The 24,916-nt window shown below is 42.3% G+C and overlaps 1 protein-coding gene across 2 annotated transcripts in view; it reads right to left on the bottom strand.

The window, feature by feature from the left end:
- Positions 1-24,916, bottom strand: part of RAPGEF4 (Rap guanine nucleotide exchange factor 4) — a 296,859-nt gene that overhangs the window by 220,400 nt on the left and 51,543 nt on the right. For both annotated transcript variants that reach the window (XM_090045462.1, XM_090045461.1), the window contains exon 4: positions 21,959-22,105. In XM_090045462.1, the coding sequence (XP_089901588.1) occupies positions 21,959-22,105 (147 nt within the window). The remainder of the gene's footprint in view (positions 1-21,958; positions 22,106-24,916) is intronic.

Below are 24,916 nucleotides of genomic sequence, written 5' to 3' on the forward strand. Positions count from 1 at the left end.
GCAATACACTGCTTGATACTCCCAGGTATTGATGCTAATATCACGTTTCTTCAGATTGGACTTCAAGAGGTCCTCGAATCTCTTCTTTTGCCCACCTCTAGAATGGCCACTACTGGCGAGCTGGGACCTGTTTCGGGAGCATGTCCTATTCAGAGTTGTATGTATACGTATGGTTTCAATATTTGTGACGTTTGCTTGAGCCAGAACTCTGGCATTTGTTCTTCTGTCCTTCCAACTGATACAGAGGATTTTCCAAAGACATCACTGAAATATGTATTATTCACACAAACATATACACACATACCCCAAAACCCCAACTAGATATTATAAAAATGTTTTCTACACTTGCAGGTAAAGGTGTGATTGGATCTAATGTGTGATCCACACAACTATGCCTCCTTCCATGCCATATGAGCAGGGCAGGAATTACAATTTTGGGATCATGCATTCGAACCAATTGCACCTTACTGCCAGTTTAAGAGGAGCCCAATCCTGGGCTCCCCCTGCATCTCCTCGGGGGTTGCACCCCTGTGGCTAGGAGCCCTGTCAGCTCTCTCACCACAGGGGGCATTGATCTGCCCTGCCCGTGCTCTTTCCTCCCCCCTCCCCTTCCACCACAACAGACTTGGAGGCAGCTGTATCGGATATCAGATAGGTATTGGCTAATATGCCTCCTTAAATATTGGCTGTCGGTATCGCCTCCAAAATCTGTATCGGTGCACCCATATCTGTAACATGAGAGGGGATCTAAGTATCTTTTTTGATGATTAAAAAAAAGGATGGTCTAGTCAATTTTAGACAATATTTGAATAGATTTTTAAATGAACTAAATCAAGTAATTTATATCTATATATATCTATAACACTATATCTGGGGAAATGGAATGATCAATATTCCAAGAAGATTTTTTTGACTGCAAGTTAAGAAAATAGTTTTAAAGGTCATAGGGATAGAATACAAAATGTAATAGAAATTACTCAGGGAAGAATTTGAGGTTGATATTATAAGGAGACTGAATTTATATCAACTACTAAATGTAGAATGACATTTTTTAAAGTTTAAACAGTTTACATATCTCCTTCAAATAAATGATGTGTAACACTAATTCAGAGTTGGTGCTAAACGCCAGAGACCAGGGATTCTATCAGAAGAAGTTGGAAACGTACAGAGATTGGAAAGATTTAGTCAGAAGTTATTCAGCATATGAAAAATTGGCTGGGTAGGTTTGACTTATTTGACCCCAATATCTGCATTTTAAGTGATTTAGAAGTTGGGATAGGCAGGCCTCAAAGAAAATATATCAGAACACAGCTGAGTGTCAGAGTGGACTGAGTGAATCCATGTGTCCTGTTAGCATATACACTATTATCAATTTTAGTGAGCATTCAGAGACAAGAGATGATTTATATAGGTAATGTGAACATTCACTTACACTAGATAAGATATGAAAATTAGGAATACAAATACTCAGCTCATGGCATATGCAATCACTTCAGCCTTGTATTAGAAACTTTCCTCTAAGTAGTCTATGCTATAACTCTCCATTACAGAGATTAACAGGGCATGTTAGTTTTAAAGGCAAGCTCCCATTTCCACTTCAGGGGAATTCTGAGACTTGTGTCTAGAGGGCTGCATAGGATCATAGGCTCTGCAAAGAATATTAAGAAATTTTTCTATGACATACCTCTCCAGAATTCCCTATTGTGCATCACCTACCATCACCTGTGGGAAATACATATTTAACAGGGCTGTATGAAGTTATGGGTGGTGATTCGATTCAGAGGAGATTCAGCCTGATTCGGTGGCTAAATCTTGGAATCTGAATTGAATCAGGGGACCAATTTAAAGGTCCAAATTGATTCAAAGCTCTCCAAATCTTCAGAAAAGATTCGGAGAGCTTTAATGATTCGGACAGTCCCTGGTGGCTGCAGCAGGAAGCAGCAGCCAGACTCCGAGCTGGTAAGTACTGGAGATGGGGGAGGGGCTGCTGGGGAAAGGAGGAGGGGACCATGGGGGGACCCCTGCCAGCCCCCTGCTCTCCCCAGCTCCCCCAGCCCCGCCACCCATGGCTGCCACACCCATAACAGCTCCCGGCATTTTGAAAAAAAGCCCCAGTGCTCACTGGGTGCTGCCAGGTGGGGGACGATCCCTGCTCTCTCCCACTGCCCCATGCTGCATGGGGAAGTCTCTGCCATGAGCCCACCACCCTCAATCCTGCAGTCCCCACACAGGTGCCCCACCCAGGCCAGCTCCAGCCCTTTAAGGAAAAAAACCAGGAATGCCCTAGGACTTGCTCCTGGTGCAGTCTTGAGGCTTCGGGAGGCTCATGCAGAGTCCTCCGCATGGCATGGGGCAGCGGGAGGGCAGCAGGGGGTCGTCCCCCCGCCACCAGCAGGAACGGTGAGTGTGGGGATTTTCTCATTTTGTTTTTTTTTTCTTAAACAGCCAGAGCTGGCCCCAGTGGGGCACCCGTGAGGGAGCTGGGGGAGCAAGGGGAGGGGTTGGGGGGCTTGTGCCGAGCCACCCATGTAGCATGAGGTAGTGGGGGCAGCAGGGGTCACCACCCCCTGCCTGGCAGCACCCCGTGAGCAGGAGCTTTTTTTCCCCCAAAGAGCCGGGAGCTGGGGCAGACAGGGCAGTCATTGCCAGTCTGGGGGCAGATGGGCCTGGCTAATTCAGAGATTCAAAGATTCGGCAGGAGCCAAATCTCTGAATTAGATTTGGCCATATCAATTTGGTGTTAGAATTACACAGCTTGCATCTTGCTCTTGATAAGAAAAGAATGCTGCCCAAGGTTTCTCCCTTTCCTCCTTACTCTTTCACATGCTGATTACAGAAACTGGAATTTAACTGCATAGCCTTGGGGAATGAACTGTTGATGAACTCTTGTGGTATTAAGCATGCTTAATTAGCTGTTGCATATTTACCTCTCTGCCCCCCCTACTCAAATAACTAATTATACTATACATGCGATGTATGTGATGATGTAGTTACATGTATGTTTGTATGAAACGGAAGTAAGCTGCAAGAACTTCTGTGCCTGCGCACGCGCCCAGGAGATTTGAGAAGATAAATGCAAACACAATCAAGGGTCAGAGTTAATTTGAGCATCTAGCTCTGCTCTGGCCTTGCTTGCAAGCAAATAGACCCTTAAGTGCCGACTGATGTCTGTGTGTCTGTGATCTCTGCGCGCCTCCAGGGAACGAACCACTGTTTGTGCAACATCAGGACAGCGATTTGAATCACCAAATCGAATAACTGTCCCCTGAATCAGCCGAATCCAAAGCGAATACTAGCCACTTTGCGCAGGCCTAGAATTTAAGAGTTCCCCAGTTCTGGCCGATTCAGGGACCCAGTACTGCTGACATACAGGGCTAGCTTGAAACAAGCATCAAGGGGCTTCTTCTGTCCATTTGTTTTTCTTTTCTTGAAGCAACTGTATAATTGTGAGAGATGTTAGACAAGCTTTCAGGAAAAAGTACCTTAATTTGCATGTGAATCACAGGGTCTCAAACCTGTTGCAGTAGTCCAATCCCAACCCTTTCATTTCATATGAGTTGTATAAAAGTCTAGAAGCAAAGAGAGCTTGGAGGATGGATAGAATTGACCAGGTGTCAGTAACCTGTGAGTGGTCTGAGCTGCAGGTCATAAAAGGAAGAAGAAATAATTAGTGATAACCTGCATTGAAATTCTGGCCACATTACAATCAATGGCAAATTCCCACTTATTTTAAAAAGGTAAGGACTTCATCCTTATTGGGGAGTGGCCAAACTCAAGGAGGACAAATGCTGTCTTTTTACATGGCTCCTAGAAGGAGAGAACTTCTGTTTTGAAAAGCCGAAAATACCCTGAAAAAAGGAAAGGCAAATTATTAGAACTATACCCGTGTGTAGATGAAACAAGGGGCATGTGTACACGACACTTTAAAGTGGGCTAAATGCTTTTGTACCACTTTAATGGTGTCAGTGTTTTTGTGTGCTGGCAGTGTATCGCACATTAATTACAGCCATTGTAGCAGATTTGGCAGCATAATGAACCTTAAATGACTTAGTTTGTCCCCCTATAGCCACAGAGCAAAGCACCGAGCTCATTGCAGCTCAGGGGCTCTGCAGGAAGGTCTGCAGGCAGCCTAACAGTAGCCCGGGAAAGCAGCTTCACTCAAGAAAAGCAGAGAGCTTGATCTTTTTCTTTTTTTTTCCCTTGGAGGCTGTATGCCTGCCTGAGCTGCGTGGGAGCCTGGTGCTGTCCTCTGCAGCTGCGGTGTCCCCTGCAACTGCCTGAGCCGGATGCCTGCTGGCAGGTGCTGCCTGTGGGGAGGGCTGCCGCTGCTTTGAAGGGAAACACCCCCCACAGCCTAGGGACTGCTCTGCCTGCTGGCAGATTGCGCTCCCCTCCTCATCTCTGGGGAGGCAGGTAAATCAGCAGGGTGTGTGCATGACACAGGGGTTTAAAGGGCCCTAAATTGACGTAGTGTTTTTAAAAACTCACCACTTCAGTTTAGGGCCCTCGTTTAGTCTACACATGCCCTATTACACATCCTATTATACAAAGGTAAAATAAATTTTTATTAGACCATTTCTTACATTGTACACTTCAAGAAGATTTTCACTGAAGCTAGTTTGATTTGTTTAGGTGTAGGCTCCTCAAACCTCTAGGGAGGAGGAAACTTCAGAGTGATAATAAATGGGTTCTGCAAGTTATATTGTACTTGTTATTTAAGAAAATGAATAAAAATCTTTCAAAAACTAAACTGCATTTGTCCAAAATGTCCTGGGTTCAATCTAATGTACTATCTCTGCTTTCCTGCTCACCAGTCCTCAAAATTCATTATCAAGGGTCTCTTTAAAATTTAAAAACAAACAATCCCAAAAGGTTTTAAGGAGACAGATTTTAAAATGCGTACTGAGCTAGTAAATTAAATGTTATTTGCCCTGTCCATTATACAGCTTGAAAAATGAGCACACATATAGATGTAGTATGTACTCTAAGTAATACTTTTGAGGAGCACACTGTAACACTCAGCACTATAAAGTTATATAAAACAACAATATATCTCATTACTAAAAGGAAGCCTCTAACTAAGGGATGGCTGTATTTTACTTGAGAACCTGGAGGAATTGAACTGCCTCTGGGGTGGATAACAGATGAAGCTTTTGTGTGAGGATGAAAAAGAAATTCATTTGAAAAGACACCAAGAACTGAGATAGCCACATTGACGGGAGATTAGAAAGGGTCAATCTCCAAAATAACCGCATGCGTATATGACCACAGGTTTAGGAGAAGAACGGATAAACTGTGTGAAGTGCAGAGTTGTAAGTAAAGCTTCATGCAGTTGATTACTTTGGAATCCATTCTAAGGCAATGAAATCCCCTGCCAAATATAAATCCAGCTAGAACCAAAGCTCCTATCAATTTAACACAAAATCAGGACAAGATTTATTATAATTTAATACTACATGTTTTGTTAAGTGATATTGCATTAGTTGTTAAAGAAACAAAAATATATACAAGAGTAAGAGAGAGAAAGAGACATTTTTATATGAAAGGTGTGTTTGGCATGAAAAAGAATGGCTGTTTTGTGAGGCTGAGAAGTCTTTTGCAAGTCTTGCAGAAAGCATTTAATGAAAGTCCAAGCCCATGCTCCTTGAAGTGTCATTTGTAGAACTTCAGTTGTGTTTTGCAGAATTTGTTAATTAGAAAAAAATGATAAAAGGAAAGAGATGCCACATTTAAAAATAAGACCTACCTGAGAAAGACAAAACTTTTACCATTATTTTAAAAAAGAAAACAAAAAAAGTTATTTGGATAAAATGCAAGTTTCATAGCACAATTTACAAGATAAATAGCAGCCTTCAGTTTTTAAAATATATTTCAAATCATCTGATGCTTTTGTATAATTAATCAAAGTCACTGACTGTATTGCAAACTAGGTGGTTGCTTATTTTACTGAATATCACAATGTTTGTCTTTAGTTATGTGGTATAGTGGTTAAAAACAGAAGTATTCTTTTATATAGGAGATTCCAAAAGGGTTACTGGGTGTTTCTATGAATACTATCCAAGTATCAGTCTTAGAAAATTCTTCAGGTTTCCACAAGAACTGCATTTCTTTTGAGATACTAAGGTATCTCAAATGTAGTAGAGCAAAAAATGTAAAGAAATATGTAATTGGAATGTAAGCTTCTGGGACAGGACAATGGGTTAGCACAATGGGGTCCAAGTTCTCAGTTCTGGTGTGGGCATCTCTGTAACACTGTACACAGAAAATTATGTCCAAAAAAAAAAAAAAGGAAACACAATGCTGATTTTGTGACAGGAGAAGGTAACTCATCCCTCCAAGTCTCAGGCTACACCTATGTGGTGATCAGTAATGTAAGGAACAAGATTTTGTTAATATAACATATATTAGGCTAAATTGTACCTGAAAGGCACTGGTCAATTTGGCAGGGAGAGGAGGAATGGGGTGATTCACTGTGGGCATGTCTACACATGCGCTTTAATGTGCATTGGCCTATTTTAATGTGCATTACAGTGTCACAAACATGGTGATCTTTCACTAATGCACATTAAAATAGACTAATGCATATTTTTCTAGTACCTCCTGGAGGTACAAAATTTAATGTGCACTACCTAAAGCATATTAATGAATATGTAGATGCACCCTGTAAGTCTTAGAGAATCTTCAGGAATGACTGTGTTTCAGGAAAACTTGCCACCCATTTAAATTCTTAAGGAGATTCCTAATGCTCTATGTCTGTCATCTTAAATCTGTGATGCTCCACCTCTAGCCCAGTGGCAGGCAATTATTTCAGCTGGTGGACTATTTAATGAGCTTCGGTGAGATGTCAAGAGCTGCACACACAAAATCTTTCAGAAGATGCCATTTTAGCAAATTATAGATCAAAAAAATATTTATATACTAAATATCAAACATCTACTATGATGTATATTAATTTTATTTCAAAAAATATTTTTGTCCTGATTTATGTTTGGAGTTGCACAGAGATGATTATATAATAGCTCAAAATAAAGTCTTACTCTTGTATATTGTGTCTGGAGGGGTTGGGTGTGTGTATGGGGCCACAGGGGGCTGGATGTGTAACAGAGTGTCGGGGGGTAGGATGGTTATATGTTAGGGGTCATAGAGTAGGGGTGTGGGTGTATGCATGTGTTGGGAAGGGGATAACCACACACTAGTTCCCAGGAGCTGGGCACAGGTGTGGGGAGGGGGACAGGGAAGAGGGTGGGTAGAGCCGTGTGCAGCAGAGATCGCTTGGGCTTTGCAGTATGGTGCAGGTACAGGTACAGGTGCAGTCCAGTCCACCCCCGCCATCCAGCCTGTGTCTGGCCCTGCAGTGCTCTGCTAAACCCTGCCCACTCCTGCCTGGAACAGCCACACTCCAACCCACACCCACCCACCACCTTGGTCCCAGCCAGCGTGCACAGCTTCCTGGTAGATCTGCTCTTGATGCTGCTGCAACTGCCTGGGTACTGCTTCGCTCCCACCACTTCCAGTGGTTCCTCCTCCTCCTTCTGCCCCTGCTGAGACACTGAATGGATGGGTGATAAGTGGCTGGGAGGCTGGGAGTTGGAGCCCCAAATGCAGGGACAGGAGCCACCCAGTTGCAGCTTCCCTCCGCCTGGCTAGGCTGCTAGTCCGCATGCCACCTGCTGCCTGGAGCAGTGCAGCAGGTGGAGGAGGAGGAGGAGATGCTGGAGGTGGGCAGAGCTGAGCAGTACCCAGGTGGCTGCAGGAGCAGCAGTAGGAGTAACCCTGCCAGGAAGCTTTTCATGCTGGCCAGGGTGGGTACAGACAGGAACATGGCACAGGCCACACCAGAAAGAAGCAGGCTGGGCTCAGCCCCATGTAGAGTGTTGCGGGGGCAGCTGCAATTCTGAATATAAGCAGTTGGCAGGCTGAATCTGGCCCATGGGGGTCATGTCATCCTGCCTCTGGGGCTCCCCAGTGATATAGAAATTTGGGCGACTGGTACCTCCTGAGTTGGTGGTGGCAGAAGTGTCAGAACTTCCTCATGCAGCACTCCTGCCACTGACATGCTGGTCATGGAGCCCATTTTGGAGGGCTCTCCATGCCCACCCCTACACATTGCCTATGAGCAAGGGAACAGTAGCAGCATAAATTGCTGCACTTCCCCCACCATCACATTTCCAGAGACATGAGGAGCCCCACAGGCCACATGACATGGCTACATGCTGAAGACTGCACTGATATGCAGGCTTGCTCCATGCCTGGATCTGCTACAGTGCACTACTTGGGGAAGTGCCCAGGGCCAAGCCAGTTCTGCACAGGGGCTGGGCTGGTGCACTGGATTGCACCTGCAGATGAGCCCCACATGCTGACCACACACTGTATCTGGACCACAGACTGACCACATATAGAATAGAATCATAGAATCAATGAGTCGAAAGGGACCTAGACAGATCATTGAGTCCGACCCCCTACCATGGGCAGGAAGGAGCACTGGGGATGGGAGGGGTCATAAGACCCCAGCCAGGTGCCTATCCAGTCTCCTCTTGAAGAAGATCTCCAGGGAAGGTGAGAGCACCACCTCTCTGGGAAGCCTATTCCAGGCTCTGGCCACCCTTACAGTGAAGTAGTTCTTCCTAATATCTAACCTAAACCTATCCTCCCTCAGCTTGTGGCCATTGTTCCTGGTAACTCCAAGGGGGGCCCTGGTGACCAGACTTTCCTCAAGACCCTGCTGCTGGCCCCTGATAAGGTTGTAGGCAGCCACAAGATCCCCCCTCAGTCTCCTGTTGCAGAGCCTGAAGAGATTCAGGTCCCTCAGCCTCTCCTTATAGGGCTGGCCACGGAGGCCCTCAACCATGTGAGTGGCCCTCCTCTGGACCCTCTCCAGGTTTTCCACGTCCCTTCTTGAAGTGTGGCGCCCAGAACTGGACACAGTACTCCAGCTGCGGCCTGACCAGTGCTGCATAGAGGGGGAGCAAGACTTGTCAGGACCCTCATACACTCACAGCCCCCACAAACCACATACCCCCTCACACCGCCATGCCTATCCACACTCCCACAAATCCCACCCACCCACACCCTCCCACAATATACAAGAGTAAGACTTCATTTTGAGCTATTATACTATAACCTCTATGTAGACTACACAAACACATGTAAATTGAGACAAAAATATTTTTTTAAATGAAAATAATGAATGTTGTAGTATGTTTGATTTTTAGAAAATATAATTTGGTATTTTTCTGGTTCTGAGATGGCAAACCCCCTTGCTGAAAAGAGTACTCCCAGGGGAAAAGGGGAGGGACTTCTGGTGGCAAGGGTTAGAGGGCAGGACTTCTGGTCCCAAGGTGGTGACCAGGGGGTGGGGCACCTGTCAAGGGGTAGGGCTATCCATGTGGCCCTCGATGGCTTGCCACAACTTGGTAAGCAGCTCTCCACCCAAAATAATTGCCCGCCCCTGAGCTAGACTGTTCTCAGTGGTGGCAGATGACAGAATAGGGAGCAATGGTCTCATGTTGCAGCAAGGTAAGTTTAGGTTAAATATTCAGAAAAACTTTTTCACTAGGAAGGTGGTGAGGGCTGGAGCAGGTCACCTAGAAAGGAGGTGGACTCTCCATCCTTGAAGGTTTTTAAGGTCCGGCTTGACAAAGCCCTAGCTGGAATGCTCTAGTTGGATGGTCCTGCTTTAAGCAGGGGATTGGACTAGATGACCACCTGAGGTCCCTTCCAACCCTGATTTTCTATGATTCTATGTTAGTGATGCCCCTGTTGATGCATGACAGGATGCAGTTGGCTCTGCCTATTGCTTCGTCGTATTGGCGACTCATATTTATCTTGGAGTCAATCATGACTCCAAGATTCCTCTCTGCCGCTGAGAGGGTCAGCCCCTAGCCTATAACCATAATGCTGGTTCCCTCTCCCCAGGTGCAGCACTCTGCACTTGCCTCGTTGAACCACATCCTGTTCAGATCCCCCCATTTCTCTAACTTATCCAGGTCTGCCTGGATGCAGTCCCTGCCTGCCAGTGTATTCACGTTACCCACAGCTTGGTGTCATCAGCAAACTTGAACAGGGTGCACTCCACACCCTCGTCCAGGTCACTAATGAGGGTATTGAAGAGCACCAGCCCAAGGACCGAGCCCTGGGGGACTCTGCTGCCCATACCCTCCCAGGTCGACATCGACCCGTCCACCACCACCCTCTGGGTGCACCCCTGAAGCCAGTTTGCCACCCATGCGACTGTACATTCATCAGTCCCTCAGCTTGCCCACCAGAATTGGGTGGGACACTGTGTCAAAGGCCTTCTGGAAGTCCAAGAAGATGACATCGACTTCCTCCTTCACATCTAAGCTCTTTGTTACCTGGTCATAGAAAGAGACCAGGTTGGTCAGGCAGGATCGGCCTGGCACGAACCCATGGTGGTTACCTCTCAACATCACCTCTTGCTACCTATATACTTGAAAAAGGACTTTTTGTTATCCTTAATCCTAAAGGCTAATCTAAGCTCCAGTGCTGCATTAGCCCTCCTTACCAAATCCCTACAAGCTTGGGTCAGGGAGGTGTACTCCTCCTTGGTCCCTGCCCCCTGCTTCCACCGCCAGTATGCTTTTTTCTTTGCCCTCAGGCCAGCCTGGATATCTGCGCTCAGCCATGAAGGTTTCTTGGACCCTTTTCCTGCCTTCCTGCGCAGAGGAACTACATCCTGCTGCATCCCAAGGATAGCGTCCTTGAGGAAGGACTACCTTTCCTGGACCCCCATACTAGCTACACCCTGGGCTCCGAGTGCCTCTCTGACTACTGCACTGAGCACATCAAAGTTGGCTTTCCTAAAGTCAAGCATTTGCGCTGTGCTAGTTACCCTCCCCACCTTTCTCTGAATAGCAAACTGGATCATTTCATTATCACTGTCCCCCAGCCTCCCTGTATTAGTACCTCCCCGTCACAGGGCGGGGCCCAGGAGTGGCCGTGATCTCTCCTGGAGCCCCCTACCATGCCAAGTTGGCAATCAAGCACCCTCGTTCTCGCCCACCACGTCTTTGATGATATTATATTTTATAAGGGAGGCTGCCTTCTGTCCCCTTGGACACGGTGCTCTTATTTATCCTGGCCCTTGCTTCCCTAGATTGATTTGGTGCACTCAGCCTTATGGGCTATGCGTGGCTCCTACCTCCCCTTATACCACGCCCCAAGCCTCTCAGAGGTACCGGACGTTGTTGAGTCAGTTATTAGTGCCCGCGCCCTCACAGACACTCTCCGGGCCTGTCTTCGCCTAGTGACCCACACTGGGCCCTTCTCCGCAACCTCGCCCTCTCCTGGGCTTCCCTCTATGTGCTCACCCTACCTGGGCCTTTGTATTCCTAGACGCCCCCTCCGGGGCTTCTCTCAGTGCTCGCCCTCTTACTCACGCTCACACCCTCACTGAGGCCTTGCCTCATGACTCCCGCAATCGGAGCTCAGGTGGCTGTAGCCGTGCCTGGCCCCCAGACCCCTTTCCGGGTCCTATACCCCACTGGGGCTTTCCTCAATTGGGGCTCAGGTGGCCTCGGCCTTACCTGGCCCCCAGACCCCCTTTCCGGGTCCTACACCCCACTGGGGCTTCCCACAATTGGGGCTCTTGCCCCGTTGAACCGCATCCTGGTACACTCCCCCACCAGGTCGTCCCCATAGGCTAACACCAGATCCAGTATGGCATTTTCTCTAGTGGGGACGTGTACCTCCTGCATGAGGTGTAGGTCCTGTACAGATGTCAGGAACCTTCGTGAGTGGCTAGACCTGGCCGACTGCTCCTCCCAGTTGATGTCAGGGTAATCCACAGGATCCAGCCTCTGGATTGGCCCCACACCACATATCCAGGTTCCAGAATCATAAGGTTGAGCACTAGAGCTGTATTAATGTTCAGTAGCCGATTTGATTCAGAGGCGATTCGGCCTGATTTGGGGGCCAAATCTCTGAATCTGAATCAAATCAGAAGACCCATTAATTGGGAGACCCGTTAAAAGGTCCGAATCTAATTAGAAGTCTCCAAATCAATTCGCAGATTTGGGTGGTCTCCGCTCACTGCCACAGGGAGCTGGACCCAGACTCTGTTCCAGTAAGTAGGGAGTGGGGGGCCGGAGGAGAGGGGAAGGAACGATGTGGGGACCCCTGCCCAGCCCCATACCCTGCTGGCTCCCCCAGCCCCTCTGAGTGCTCCCCCCACCCAGCCCCACCTCCATTCACTCCCCCACCCACCCCTATGGCTGCCCCACTCGGCCCAATAATCCTAGCACTTAAAAAAAAATAAAAATAGCCCCACACTCACTGGCTGCAGCAGTGGTGATTGGGGTCTCTAGGGGCATGTGGCAGAGCACCCCCCGCGCAGCATGGGTCAGCAGGGATCACATCTCCCCACTGCCTGGCACCCACGTGGCAGCTGTCGCATCATACAGATGCAGCATGGCTGTGCAGGGGGGCTCTGCCATGAGTCCTCAGAGGCCCTGACTGCTGCTACTCCAGTCGGTTGAGTGTAAGGCTTTTTTTTTTTTTTTTTAAGTGCCGGGATGCTGGGGCTGGGCAGGTCATCCATGGGGGTGGGGCTGGGGGAGCAGGCAGGGAGTGGGGCCCCACTTGCTGCTGCCATGCCCCTACCGCTGACACTGCTGCTGCAGCCTGTTCAATTCAGAGGAGATTCAGCCCAATTCGGTGGCCAAATCTCTGAATCTGAATTGGCCAAATCAGATCAGGACAGTGATTTGAATTACCAAATCGAATCACTAGCCCTCTGAATCAGCCGTATCCGAAGCCGAATTGAATGCTTGCTGCTTTGCACAGACTTATTGAGCACCACTGCCAGAAATGAAGCAACCCTGAATAAAGGAAGAGAAATTCAGTGGATTTAAAGCAGCTGGAGCTTGTTTTTTTAATAAATTGCATTTGCATAACAACATTGGATATCATACACAAGGACACAGCATATTAACTGAAACAGAGCAAACTACAGATTATGACCTTATTGAACTTAATGCCATTATCTGGAAACTAACGGATCTTGGTAAATATTGGAAGCATCTACAAAGCTAGTTTAGAATACAGTCTTACACTATCAGCCAATAAAAAATTTCAACTGAATCACTGCAGTAGAAATTCTAAATCAGTGGTCTCACTTATCATTAATGATCAGTAAAGGTCCTCATAGAGGAAGGTACGGTGTCATAAAAAAGTGTTTTATGTGAAACACAGCTGTTTTCTTACATGTGAGGCATACATCATAATGAAAATAGCAGGATGGACTGAATACTATTTGCCCATTCTTTCAAAAGTCCCAAGTGAGTTTTAATGACAGTAGTTTGGGTTTGGGCCCCCTTACTATAATACACTACTAGCTTGCTAACATCTCATAGGGGAAAATTCTTGAACCACTTTGGAACGCATGGTAGCATTTCCTGAAATGTCTCCCATTCAAGAACTCATCAGACCTCACTTCAGTTTGTTAATAAGATATGACAAAATGGCAGGTTCATGACTGTGAACAAAAACTAAACACGTAAAATGTAACTAAAGTAAAAGACAGTGAGAGAGAATGCCAGACCAGTTCTCAAGCAAAATAACTGTAAATATATTCATAGTAGTGCATGAGGCAAGCCTTCACACAGTTTTTATGAACTCTAAGAAAACTATGGGTGCTGGAAGCAGGCCAGTGCACCAGGGAGAGCTGTCACACCCCAGACCACCTTAGGCCTCCACTCCCTTGTTGGGGCTTCAGCTTTTCTGGCCCCTTCCCCACTGCTCTGGCTGGTCCCTTAGGCCTAGGCCCACTACACTGGGCCTGGCTTCTTCAGCTGCAGACTTGTTCTACCATCATATTAGGCTCTTATCTCTGCCCCACCGGGTTCCAAGCCCCGGGCTCCAAGCTCTGCTCCTGTCTCAGCTGTGGCTCTCTAGCCCTGTTTCTGTGCCTTAAGCCTATCCCACTCATCACCAGTTCTAATGATAATGAAAGAGCAAACCCACTGGCTATAACCTGAATGAAAAGTGTAAACACTCTGGTCACAACTAAGACTCTCAACACACTGGTTATTTAACAAAACCCTACTCATCCTGGGTCCCATTCCCTGCAAGCTCTCAGCTTCATATGTGTTGTTCCCAAGCATAGCAGGATCCTAGGCAGTAGTTCAGTCACAGCTGGCTTGCTGCAGAGTTCTTCCCCCTCTGGCTTGCAAAGCCAGTCTAGCTTCCCTGGCTCAAGCCTTGGCTTATATGCTGCTCCAACTCTGCCTACTTCATTCAGGTAACTTGCAGCTGTACTCTGCCCTATTGTACAATTGTTGTGCTACCAGCACATCAATGGGCACTCTCAGCTTCTAGCCTCTAGCTGCTTATTTCTTTTCAGCTAGCCTTTGTTTGTCTCTCCAAGCACTGTCTATCACTGCTTCTACCTCTTAAAATAACAGAAGCCCCAGGCTTCCTGTTACAGTGCATACAGACATTACACTTACAAGTTCAGAAGGTTAGATCAGGTCAAAAATGGTGGTTCCATCTAACCCAGTAATTAAATACGTGCCAGGAGCCCCATCTAAGATAAGTCAGAGGAAGGGGAAGGATAAAAAAGAAATCAGGGGGCTAGTGGCACCATGGAGGGCAGAATTGGCAGACCAGCAGGGTTTGCAGGGGGGTTGACAGGATCAGAGCTAGTGGCTTCTCAGGGGGTTTGGTGGGGCCTGGGGGCGCTGTTGGTGGGATCAGGGGGTTCTCTACCCCCCAGCCAGGGGCTATTCTTAGCTCCCCAACCCCACCCTACCCCCAGATGAACAAATCCCCCTGCAGACCAACCCCCATCCCAACTTACTTCAATCAGACTCCCAGCACTAGTGAACACCTGTAAAACCAGCACTGGGGATGGTTTGCGGGCTCAGGGGTGGAGGTTTGGGGCCAATTTGGAGGGGCCAATTGGTCTGCGGGGGGATTATCTGTCTGGGGGTGGGAGGAGAGGTCAGGGAAGCTAAAAATAGCCCATGGTGAGGGGTTGGAAAAGCGCAACTCAGGGGCAGGGGTGAGCAGTTTGTTGCGGTTGTTTTTTGGCTGGAATCTTTAGTTTGCCTATGAGAACTAGAAGTATGTTCTATATTAATTTATATGTTTTACCAGACACAGAATTATTTATCAATATGCAAAACTTTTGTTTGAAACTAAGAAAAAACAAATAACTAAAAACATACTGCAAGGACAGGCAAAACCAGTATAATGTCACCCCCCACCAAAGACAAGTTTCTGATCACAGATACACCTCTGTAAATACTGTGTAATTGCTGGAGTTGTGTTGGATTTACATCAGCATAATTAAGAGCAGACCCTGTCATATTTAACAGTAAATAAGTAGTTTAGAAGCTTTCCCTGTAAATGTTGGTAAAGCATGAAAATGAGTAAAGCATGGGATATGAAGGTAGGATGTTGGCTGCTTAAGAAGCTTTGCAACTTTCTGCCAAATCTGTGTTTACTGTCATCTTACTTACTTACTTACTTACATACTTAGTGTATGCTCTGAATTTCTTCTTTCATATGTTACTTCAGCAAGAAGTATCCTATCTGCTATATTTCTCAACATCTCTCACTAGCCCTGTTCCTTCACACTCACATCTCATTGCCAAGCGCGTATTTCCAGACTGCATGAGGCAATAGATTCCACATACCTGTGTTTCTGTTTTTTTGTTCTTCTGTACCATGCTTTCTGCGTTGTAATAGTGAACATTTCTTCTTCTGTCTAACAACATGATTATATTCAGATAGCTTAATATAAGTAGAGTATTTCAGCTTCAGTTCTAAAGGCAAGCTATTATAACCAGTTCCCCTTTATATTTCTCAAATAAAACTACATTAGAGATAAGATCTACATAGGTCCAGTTTGAGGAGTCAGTGAAGAGTATGACATTAAGTAATTACAGACAGCTGAATATTCCATAACCATATTTTTTACTTCTGTGGGTCTCAAAACACTATAGTATGTCAAATCATATGATCATCCCATAAAGCTAAATATTCTTCACTTTATTAACTATACAGTTTTATATCATCACTGTTCTTCTTCAGGGAAAACTAAGTAAATCATAGCAAAGATTTCTGCAATTGATTACTGAGTGATAAATGGACAAAGCAGTATACCATAAACCAATTATATAATATAGGTGGTTGTACTAGAAACTGATTTTTCTCTTGAATTTTTATTTCAGCATTTCATTTCTTGTATCAAGTTTAATCTTTCGCTCAAATAAACTGCAAGACATTCCTAGTATGCAAGACTCAATGGTGAAAAGGTGAACTAGAAAGTGCTGACACTGACATGAGATTCTTCATACTCCTTATACAAGTAGCAGTATTCAGAGAGAAAAAAAAGGAGTTTCTTCTATACTAATATGTAATGTATGCTGTCCATTTATCCAGAGGAAAGCAAAATCCTACCTCTCAGAAATGCTGTCTACTGTATTTCATTCTAAAATGCATACAGGCAATTTAATAGCACAGTGCTTCTTTGATAACTATTTAATTTAAGACACATGATCAAATGGATAACAGTCAGGACCATTGCCTTGTTGATCAGGTGGTAAAAAAAAAGTATTCTGTTATAAGCACTGACACCTACATGCTAAGATGTATAGCACATTAAAATGCCTTAGGAAAGACAGACAGAAATTATGTACATATGCACTGAGAGCAACAGCATTTAATCTGATTAAGAATCTAAACAACACTTTCAAGAAGTTCACATCTATTGCTATACAACACTGAAGTCACTGAACAAGTTAGTATTTATATTTCTTAAACAAACTACCACTGCAGGTATTTGCAAACTCCCATATTTTCACAGAGGTTCTATTTTTTACTAGTTCATTATATATAAAACAAATATTCATCCTGACCTTGTTGAGGCCAGGTCTCTCTCTCACTGCACACCAAAGTAAGATCTGCTCTTCATTTTGTTATGATCAAATGCTTCTCAGGACATGTATAGTGACTAGTAACATTATCTTATCCACAGAGGAGGAAACTGGTTGTTTGTATGTTATCCAAGGAAGCTTGAGCAATCCACCATAGAAAGGAAAACCTCTAAAAATAAGTCACCTCCCTGCAGATTCACTCTTTTCCTGTCTGGGTTTACAACCGCATGAAAAGACAAAGATTAAGGATAAAATTGCGAGAGCTCATATGACAGATACACTAAACAAATGAATTTATTTCTCTCGTAGTCTGTTTAAAAGAGTCAGAACAGTGCAGGGGGAGGTGTGCTAGTGACCAACAGGATGTGCATGACCAGAGTTCCTAGTACACAATCTCTGTTTTTATGTTATTTTTCAGTGTGGTTTTCTTGGTCCTTTAAAACAGTTTTCGGGGTCATGCAGTCAGCTCTGTTTTAACTTCCTGATGCCAAAAAAAAAAAAGAAAATCGAATTCTTTTTGACACAGGGAATATGTCCTACTATATGTTTATAAAGCACCACACAAGTCTATGGTGCTATGAAGTGACTAATATGTTATCAAATGCAGAATTTACACTGCATTAATATACTTTGGAGAGTAAAGCCAAAGATAATTCAGTGCATAAAGGCAAGATACACTAGTGATTTCTGTCTTGTTATAGAGCTTCTCACAGGGAACTGTGCATTATTCCCTGACAAAGAACTTAAACAGAGATTTCATCTTCTGCAATCTGCTACAGCAGCTGGTGGGGTAAAACTAGATATCTCCAAGGATGAGCACTCTCTGAGGCCGAGCAGATGTTCATGAACAGGGTGCTGCTTCAACAGACATAGTCATTAGGGAAAAGACTAGACCATTTTCACTGGTAATTGCTGTTATCAGGACAATATCATTTGTTTTGACTCGCTTTTTCCTTGAATGTTAAAAATGGAGGTCACAGAAAAGCCTATCCCTATGTAAATGGCAGAGCAAATATCTTATTTTTCTCAAAGAATATTTTTCACAAGGAATGCAATAACCTGCTTCTGTCTAAGCATAGGTAGTTGAACCACAGTGTTATCACATACACAAAATCTATAAAATTCAGGGAGGAAAAAAGAGAATAAAAGAAAAGAGGCTACATAGAAGTAGCAATTTCTTTTTTTCCCCCAGGGGTAAATTTGCAGGGTCTACAGTATACAACTTAAGAAGTTTTATTGACTCAAGTATATATAAAATATTTTACCAAATGATGCGTCTTCTGGGATACAAACACAGATTATAAAATATCAATAATTTTGTTTCCTTCAGTCATGCTACTTTATACGAGTTTATAACTAATTTACAATATGATTTAAACAATATGCAAAGAGAAGTCTAAGAAGGTAGTCCTGATTGCAGTTCAAAACTGGCACCAGAGAGTGACCTTATAAAGATTTTACAATTCTTTCTTGAACTTGTTAAAAAGAGTATGTAGTTCTAACTTCTTTCATCCTATCCCTACAATTTAGCTTTATTATTCATACTGAAAATTTCATGAAAAGTATTAATGGAAAATGTAATAGTCTTTACTTGAAACAAGACTGCCTGTGTCTCTGATGTTGAAGAAAAATGATTTTTCATATTTTGCTCCCAAACTTACACTTTCAAACTGTAAGTTTCAGACTTAACAAGCCACTGGAAAGCAAAAAGCCTACAGTCTACAGCTCTCAGCATTACTCTTCAGACTAACTTTAGACACCAAATATTGACATGGCACTGGTTCATTTATCAAAATAAGGTCCACGACCATAAAAGCAAAGAGGACTTTAAGTCTCAAGGATTTCACTAGATTCCAAGCTAAAAAATTATCAATCACAGGATCTCGGAAGTCTCATAGGAACTCTGCTGAGAGCAGGTGTTAAGAGTGATCTTCCCATTAACTGAACAGTAGCCATATATAAATTCTATTTTTACAGCTGTTATTAATCAGAAATAATCAAGCTGAGAACAAACAGTAACAGTTTTAAGATTCCTAAATGTGTAGTTGGATTTAGTTTTGTCCTAAACCTGCAGAGCTATATCGTTTTGGAATTATTTGTGTGAAAACCTACGAGTTATGCTGGATTTAAATTCTCATTATCTGGAGAGCTGAAAATTGTAGGTTATGGGTTTTAATATTAATTTCCTGCATACATTTGTTGTAATGATGTGGACATTGTCATCTCTTCTTTTCTTCCCCAGGATACCACTGAAAATTAATCCCTGTGGGCCATTCTTGGCTATATTTAATAAAAACAGAGATGAAAACTAAGTGAATGGTATGGTTTATATTCTGTCAAAACAGATTTTCCTAAGTCTGCTTTCACCAAGCAAATCTTGACTGATCTTAAGGAAAAAAAGGTCCCAGCAACATATATCCTGCAACTTATTAAAGATATGTGTATGTCCACTATAATAGTAATATAATATTACTTCTCTCCATAGGTTTCCTGAGAATTTTCATAATTAAGCTGTCTCTTTTGACTCTAAACTTTTTCTAAAGAATATTTCTATGCTTTAGGTGTTACATATGTGCAAAGTGCAAAAAAACAGAAGCTGCCTTGCAGAAACCAAATACTCTATTCTAGCCTGGCTAATGCAACCTGAATTAGCCATCAAAGCTACTGCTAAGTTTTTTTCAACATCATTGTTAAAAGTTCAGAAATGTTTTCCCCCAAGAGAGATTTCAGAAAGATTCAGGATGAAGCTGGTTGCAAAGTGCACAGCAAGCAAATACCTCAAAGTCAAGCTTATAGTCTCTTACTGACACCTGCAGTATGTTCAATATGCTTCAATGTAAAATTTCATAAAGACAGAAAAACACTGAAAAGTGTGTGCAGGAACTCCCAAGACACTTCTTCCTTTATGGTAGTTACCACACATTATTGAATGGCTGTTACTGAAACAGTTTTCTTTTTACAAACAACTTGGTTGTAGACAATGTAACCATTTAGGCAAGTATAGACGGAGGGGAAAATAGTTAAAAGCAACTTCATAATTTTCTGGTGTATGCACCTTCAGATACAAAAGTATACATTAAAAATTATGGAACATTCAGGAAGCAAAAAGGAAACACATGCTAAAGATTTCTTTTTCATTGTTCTGAAAAAAGAGAAAAATGTCTGTGCGAGTATAGCAGGGAAATTACTAGAGACAACCCCCTCTGCCCCTAGTTAAAGGTGAAATAAAAGGATTTTTAACAGACAAAACCTAAGGTTAGATCTGTTCCCTTTCTTCATTAGTATCTAAGGTTCCATTTACATTTTACACAAGATTTTCCTTTTGCTTTTGCCAGATTAAATCAGCAGTTATGACATGACTGGGACACCATCATATTCAGGCATGAAATTTTAACTGTAGGGGAGAAGAAACTTACAGCATAGCCAAAGCTTACAGTTTTACCTCGACTCTATTTGAGCCATACACATTGGGCTAAAACCTGCTCTGAGTTATGGCAGGACAACTAATGAAAAAAAATCTACCGCTATCAGCATATTCAACAAATTTCAATAGGTTCCCTGGATACTCCTTGGCCCTGCTGCTACAATAGAAACCCTGCTTAGGGCTTAGGGCACAGTATTTATGTAAGATTAATAGTTTGCAATTTCATTGGTGAATTTTTCTGAAAACCTATTTATAACAAATGCCATCAGACATAATGTCAGGCATCTCTCTGCAAGACAACAAGTGCTTGGTTAACATGGATCTTGGGGGAAAAAGAAACTCCCCAAAACCCAACTCCTCATTCCCCACTTCCCCTGTCAAGGAGACTACAAACAGCAACCATTGCCTAAAATATTACTAGTAGATCTTTAGGATTCATTCTGATATCCTACATAGATCCCAGTTAACACAACAGGAGTTCCTCATATGAATCACTTTTATAGGTCACTTGTCCACAGGCTACAGTGTGGACAAAATCTAAATAGGACTTTCCAAATGCCCATATTTTTCAAGTCAACTTTCAAATCTTACAAAAATTCAGGTATGATAGATAAAACTCTGATAAGATTCACAGCATCTGATGAGGTAAGCTTGGGCTCACAAAAATTATGCTACACATCTCTGATTTAGTTGGTCTGTAAAGTGCAAATCTTTCTTGCTTCTAGTAAAAGCCTGCCAGCTATGAATAGTAATAAATGAATGACACAGCAGAATACTGCCTTAACCAACTTAACAGTACATTCGACCAGAAGGAAAGCTTTGGGGAACTTGGCACGTGTAATAAATATGCCAAATTATGAAGTTACTTTTAGATTATTTTAATTCTATTTCCCACTGAATGAAATACAGGCAACCCTGCTTAGCACTCTTAATTGGTTCCTGAAAAACCAAGTGTTAAGTGAAACAAGCATTAAGCAAAACCAAAAGTTTTTGATGATCCAAGACAGCGACTGCAAGTGTTTTTAATGACTCAAGATGGCAACCGCAAGCATTATAATAAAAATCGTTGTGCACTAAGTGGAATCAGGTATCAATTTAAAATGAGCATTATAAAGAAATAGCACTAAGTGAAACAGCATTAAGCAGGGATTACCTGTAATGGAAAATATAAAAGGTCAGTGAGATGAGGCTCTTCTTGAATAGCTGGTATCAAAAGCTAGTAAAAAGCTAACAAAACAACATCTGGACACAAATAAATAAATTTAATCTGAATTGTTTTTATTTTAGTAAATAAGTGAGCAAGTAAACAACTAAATAAGGTCAATTTCAAAACAAATGTCAGAAAGTTATTTGTTCCAGAATTATGCTTTTATGAAGTAAGCTCTCATGCAAAGTTCTCAAGATAAAAAAAGGCCTTTTAAGAAAAATAACGATGTTGTACAATCTTGTGGACAATAAAATAGTAAAAAAACCCCTCCAGAATGCACTAACTCTCCAGAATAATTAAAAACAATGACATTTTGTAACTCTGCTAACACTGAATTTGTTCACACTCAATTATAGTGTCATTGTACTACAAGTTCACTTATACATTTATCTAATTATGTTAATTGTTTAATAAATCTTTTGACTTTACCTCCCAAAGTGTTTTGAAGTCCTTCTGCTCAATTCGAAGGAGCTCACTATACTCCCTGGTAACAATAGTAGCATGGCGAGGTGTGTTATCAAGAATGGACTCCCCAAAAGCAGTTCCTATCCCCAATGTACATATCGTCACAGCATCCTTTGAATAAAAGAATAAAAAGATTATATTAAGTATTTGGATTTTGTAGTGATCTGTAATTTTGTGGCACATAACCATTAAACATGCCACAGCCTTAAAGACACTTAAGACTTTAAGATGAAGATTTTCACTCTTTTTTTGGTACTGATTTTTCAATTACTGCTAGTCTAGTAGCATAGAGATCATAAATATGGGAATGAGTTAGAATTTCTGTTTTTCTCTTTTGTCAGCCTTGCTATACAGTAGAGAGAACAGGAGTCACTGCCACCTTTAGAAGGAAGTCCTGACCTCTGGCCATGTATCTTTTAAAGGTGTTGAACATTGAGATCCTTTACAAATGACAGGGATGATCAGATAATAACTGGCGGAGGAAAGACAATCTTAGAATATAAATTCTGCCCTATTTATAGGCTGCTGTGAACAGAAGGAAAATTTGCCAGCTATTTTTTCTGAATAAAGTCACTTTTCAATAACAAAGGTTTTGTATCCTTTTGGTTTTAATATATGTCATCTACTCAAGGTCTGAATGCATTGCATTCTCTAATCCAAATCAATTCTTGGTATTTCTATTAAGACTGCTAGGAAAGCTGTCAATTGTTAATGAATGCTTGTCCATGAAGAACTGGACTAAAAGCATAAAATCATTTCACACAGATCAGGCATTTTAGAGGTAACTCCCTTAAATTAAGAACAACTTGGAATGGATTGAGAATAATAATTATGATCCCCACTTGCAGCAAGTTCCACTTCAGTAGGTTCCACATAACTATCAGGATCCACTCAAACGGATCTCACTGTAGCATCAGGGCCTTATGGTGAAAGGCATTGATAATCTAATCCCCTTATCTATCATTTCCTCTAAGACAGTTCTGAAATAAGTTATATTCTACTGCAGGAAAACAAAAGAAGACTACTAGATATTAAAACTTTGATTCAGCTATGTACCTAAATACCAGCCTAACTTTGAGCGCACAGCTAATTAATTCAATGACTACTCAAACACTTATAGTTGAACATATGCTTAAATATCTTCCTGATTGGGGCCTTAATTACTGACTTTGTTCTGGAGTCATTTTTAAAATAATCATTAAAAACAGTAAGAGCACAAATGAATTTTTATGTGATATGTATAGGGAATTTGACAGAAATGCAATAATCTGATAATAAACATATATGTATTGTAATTTACTCTGAAAAATTCATAAGGACACAGAAAACATAACCTCATTTAACTTTCTACAACATTAGCAATATGACTTGGTTTCATTCTAAAATTTGAGATTCATAATATGGCCACAAACATAAAAGCAACAATTTCTGTCATCCCCTCTACTATTTGCTCACAGCTGATAAACCAGCAGAGATGCACCAGCATATTTCAGCATCATTTTCTGTACTTAGAATGGCATTGTTTTCCTTTCATGCATCTAATACGTGATAATAGGCAAATGTTATTAAGATCAAGTTAGTAGCTTTGTAATCACATTACAAAGACAAATGTCCATAATAGTATAGTTCTCTGAACCATGGCAAATTGCTTTAGCACAGATATTACCATATAAAATTATGTGTTCAGGAAAATAAAATCAATAATGTCTTGGAAAAGAATTAAGGATCTAGGAAGAATTTAACAACTGGCAGTAATAAATTTCTACAGGGAGGCAAATGTGGGTAGGCACAGTTTGAAACAAAAGAAGCATATGAGTGTATGCACGGCAACAACATACCCAGAGACAAGGTTGTCTAGACAAATCTGTACTTAAAACCAGTAAATATTCTACTGTTACCATGGAAAGCACTCAAATGGGCTACAAAAAAATGCCCTCATTGATCAACCACATTTTGATCTCAAGGCTTATGATACATTATTCTCATCCTGATTTATTAGATACATGATCTCTGTTCTATGCTGATTGAAAAAAATAAATTCACACTATGGAAGAAATTGAAATTTTCCAATGAGACAAATATTGAGCAGATTTGACATTTATTACTTTCTTTCCCCACTCCCCACCTCACTTTTGCTTTTTAACACACACACAAAAAGTATTTTTAAAAAGAGAACAGATGAAGATTAAAAAGGGAAATGTGTTTGTTAAGGAATCACTTTCTAAGAGACTTTTCAATTGCAGAAATAAATTAACACTATGGGTTTTTAGGTCAAGGAGCTTGAGTGATCTTTGGTTCATTAAAGAAAAGTCCATGCTTCTATCCAGGGAAAGCTTTTTCACACTTTTTTCCAGCCATCCTTTCTTTTCCCCCAGGTGCAGTTTCTGTCAGCCAGTTAGGGGGCAAACCCATTTTATTCCTTCAAGACTTTATAGTCCTATTTTCTTTCTGCTCCCTGTTTATATATCTCCCATCTGGGGAATCAGGTGTGTGTTTCCTATTAGGTGTGTTAACCTTATATTCAAGGATCTCCTGCTGTTCAATGCAGACTACCTTTACGAGGACTACTGGTGTCTATCTGTTCAAGCTGCTGTTCCCCTCTGAATCCCTGAAGCAGCGGGGGTCCTAGCTGCTGGGAACCAGCTAAGGGTCACAGTTATTTAAAGCAATGCATTAAGGACTTGAAAAGATTTGTTTCTATTGTTGTACATTCTCTGCAATCATTGTGAAATGGTAGAGAGTTCAGATATAAATTGCTTGCATATTTAGATTCACTACAGGTTCAATATGTATGAGATGGAATAGCTGCTGTTTAAAGGAAAAGTTTATTGGAGAGCTGTAATAACATTCTGTAGAACTCTTCAGGATCAAACTTCAACCATCTCACAACAGATATACTCAATGTACGCTCCTCCCCCACTT

Source organism: Crocodylus siamensis, chromosome 4 (genome assembly GCF_052110815.1).
Source record: "Crocodylus siamensis isolate JL-2025a chromosome 4, ASM5211081v1, whole genome shotgun sequence".
NCBI classification, from domain to species: Eukaryota; Metazoa; Chordata; order Crocodylia; family Crocodylidae; genus Crocodylus; species Crocodylus siamensis.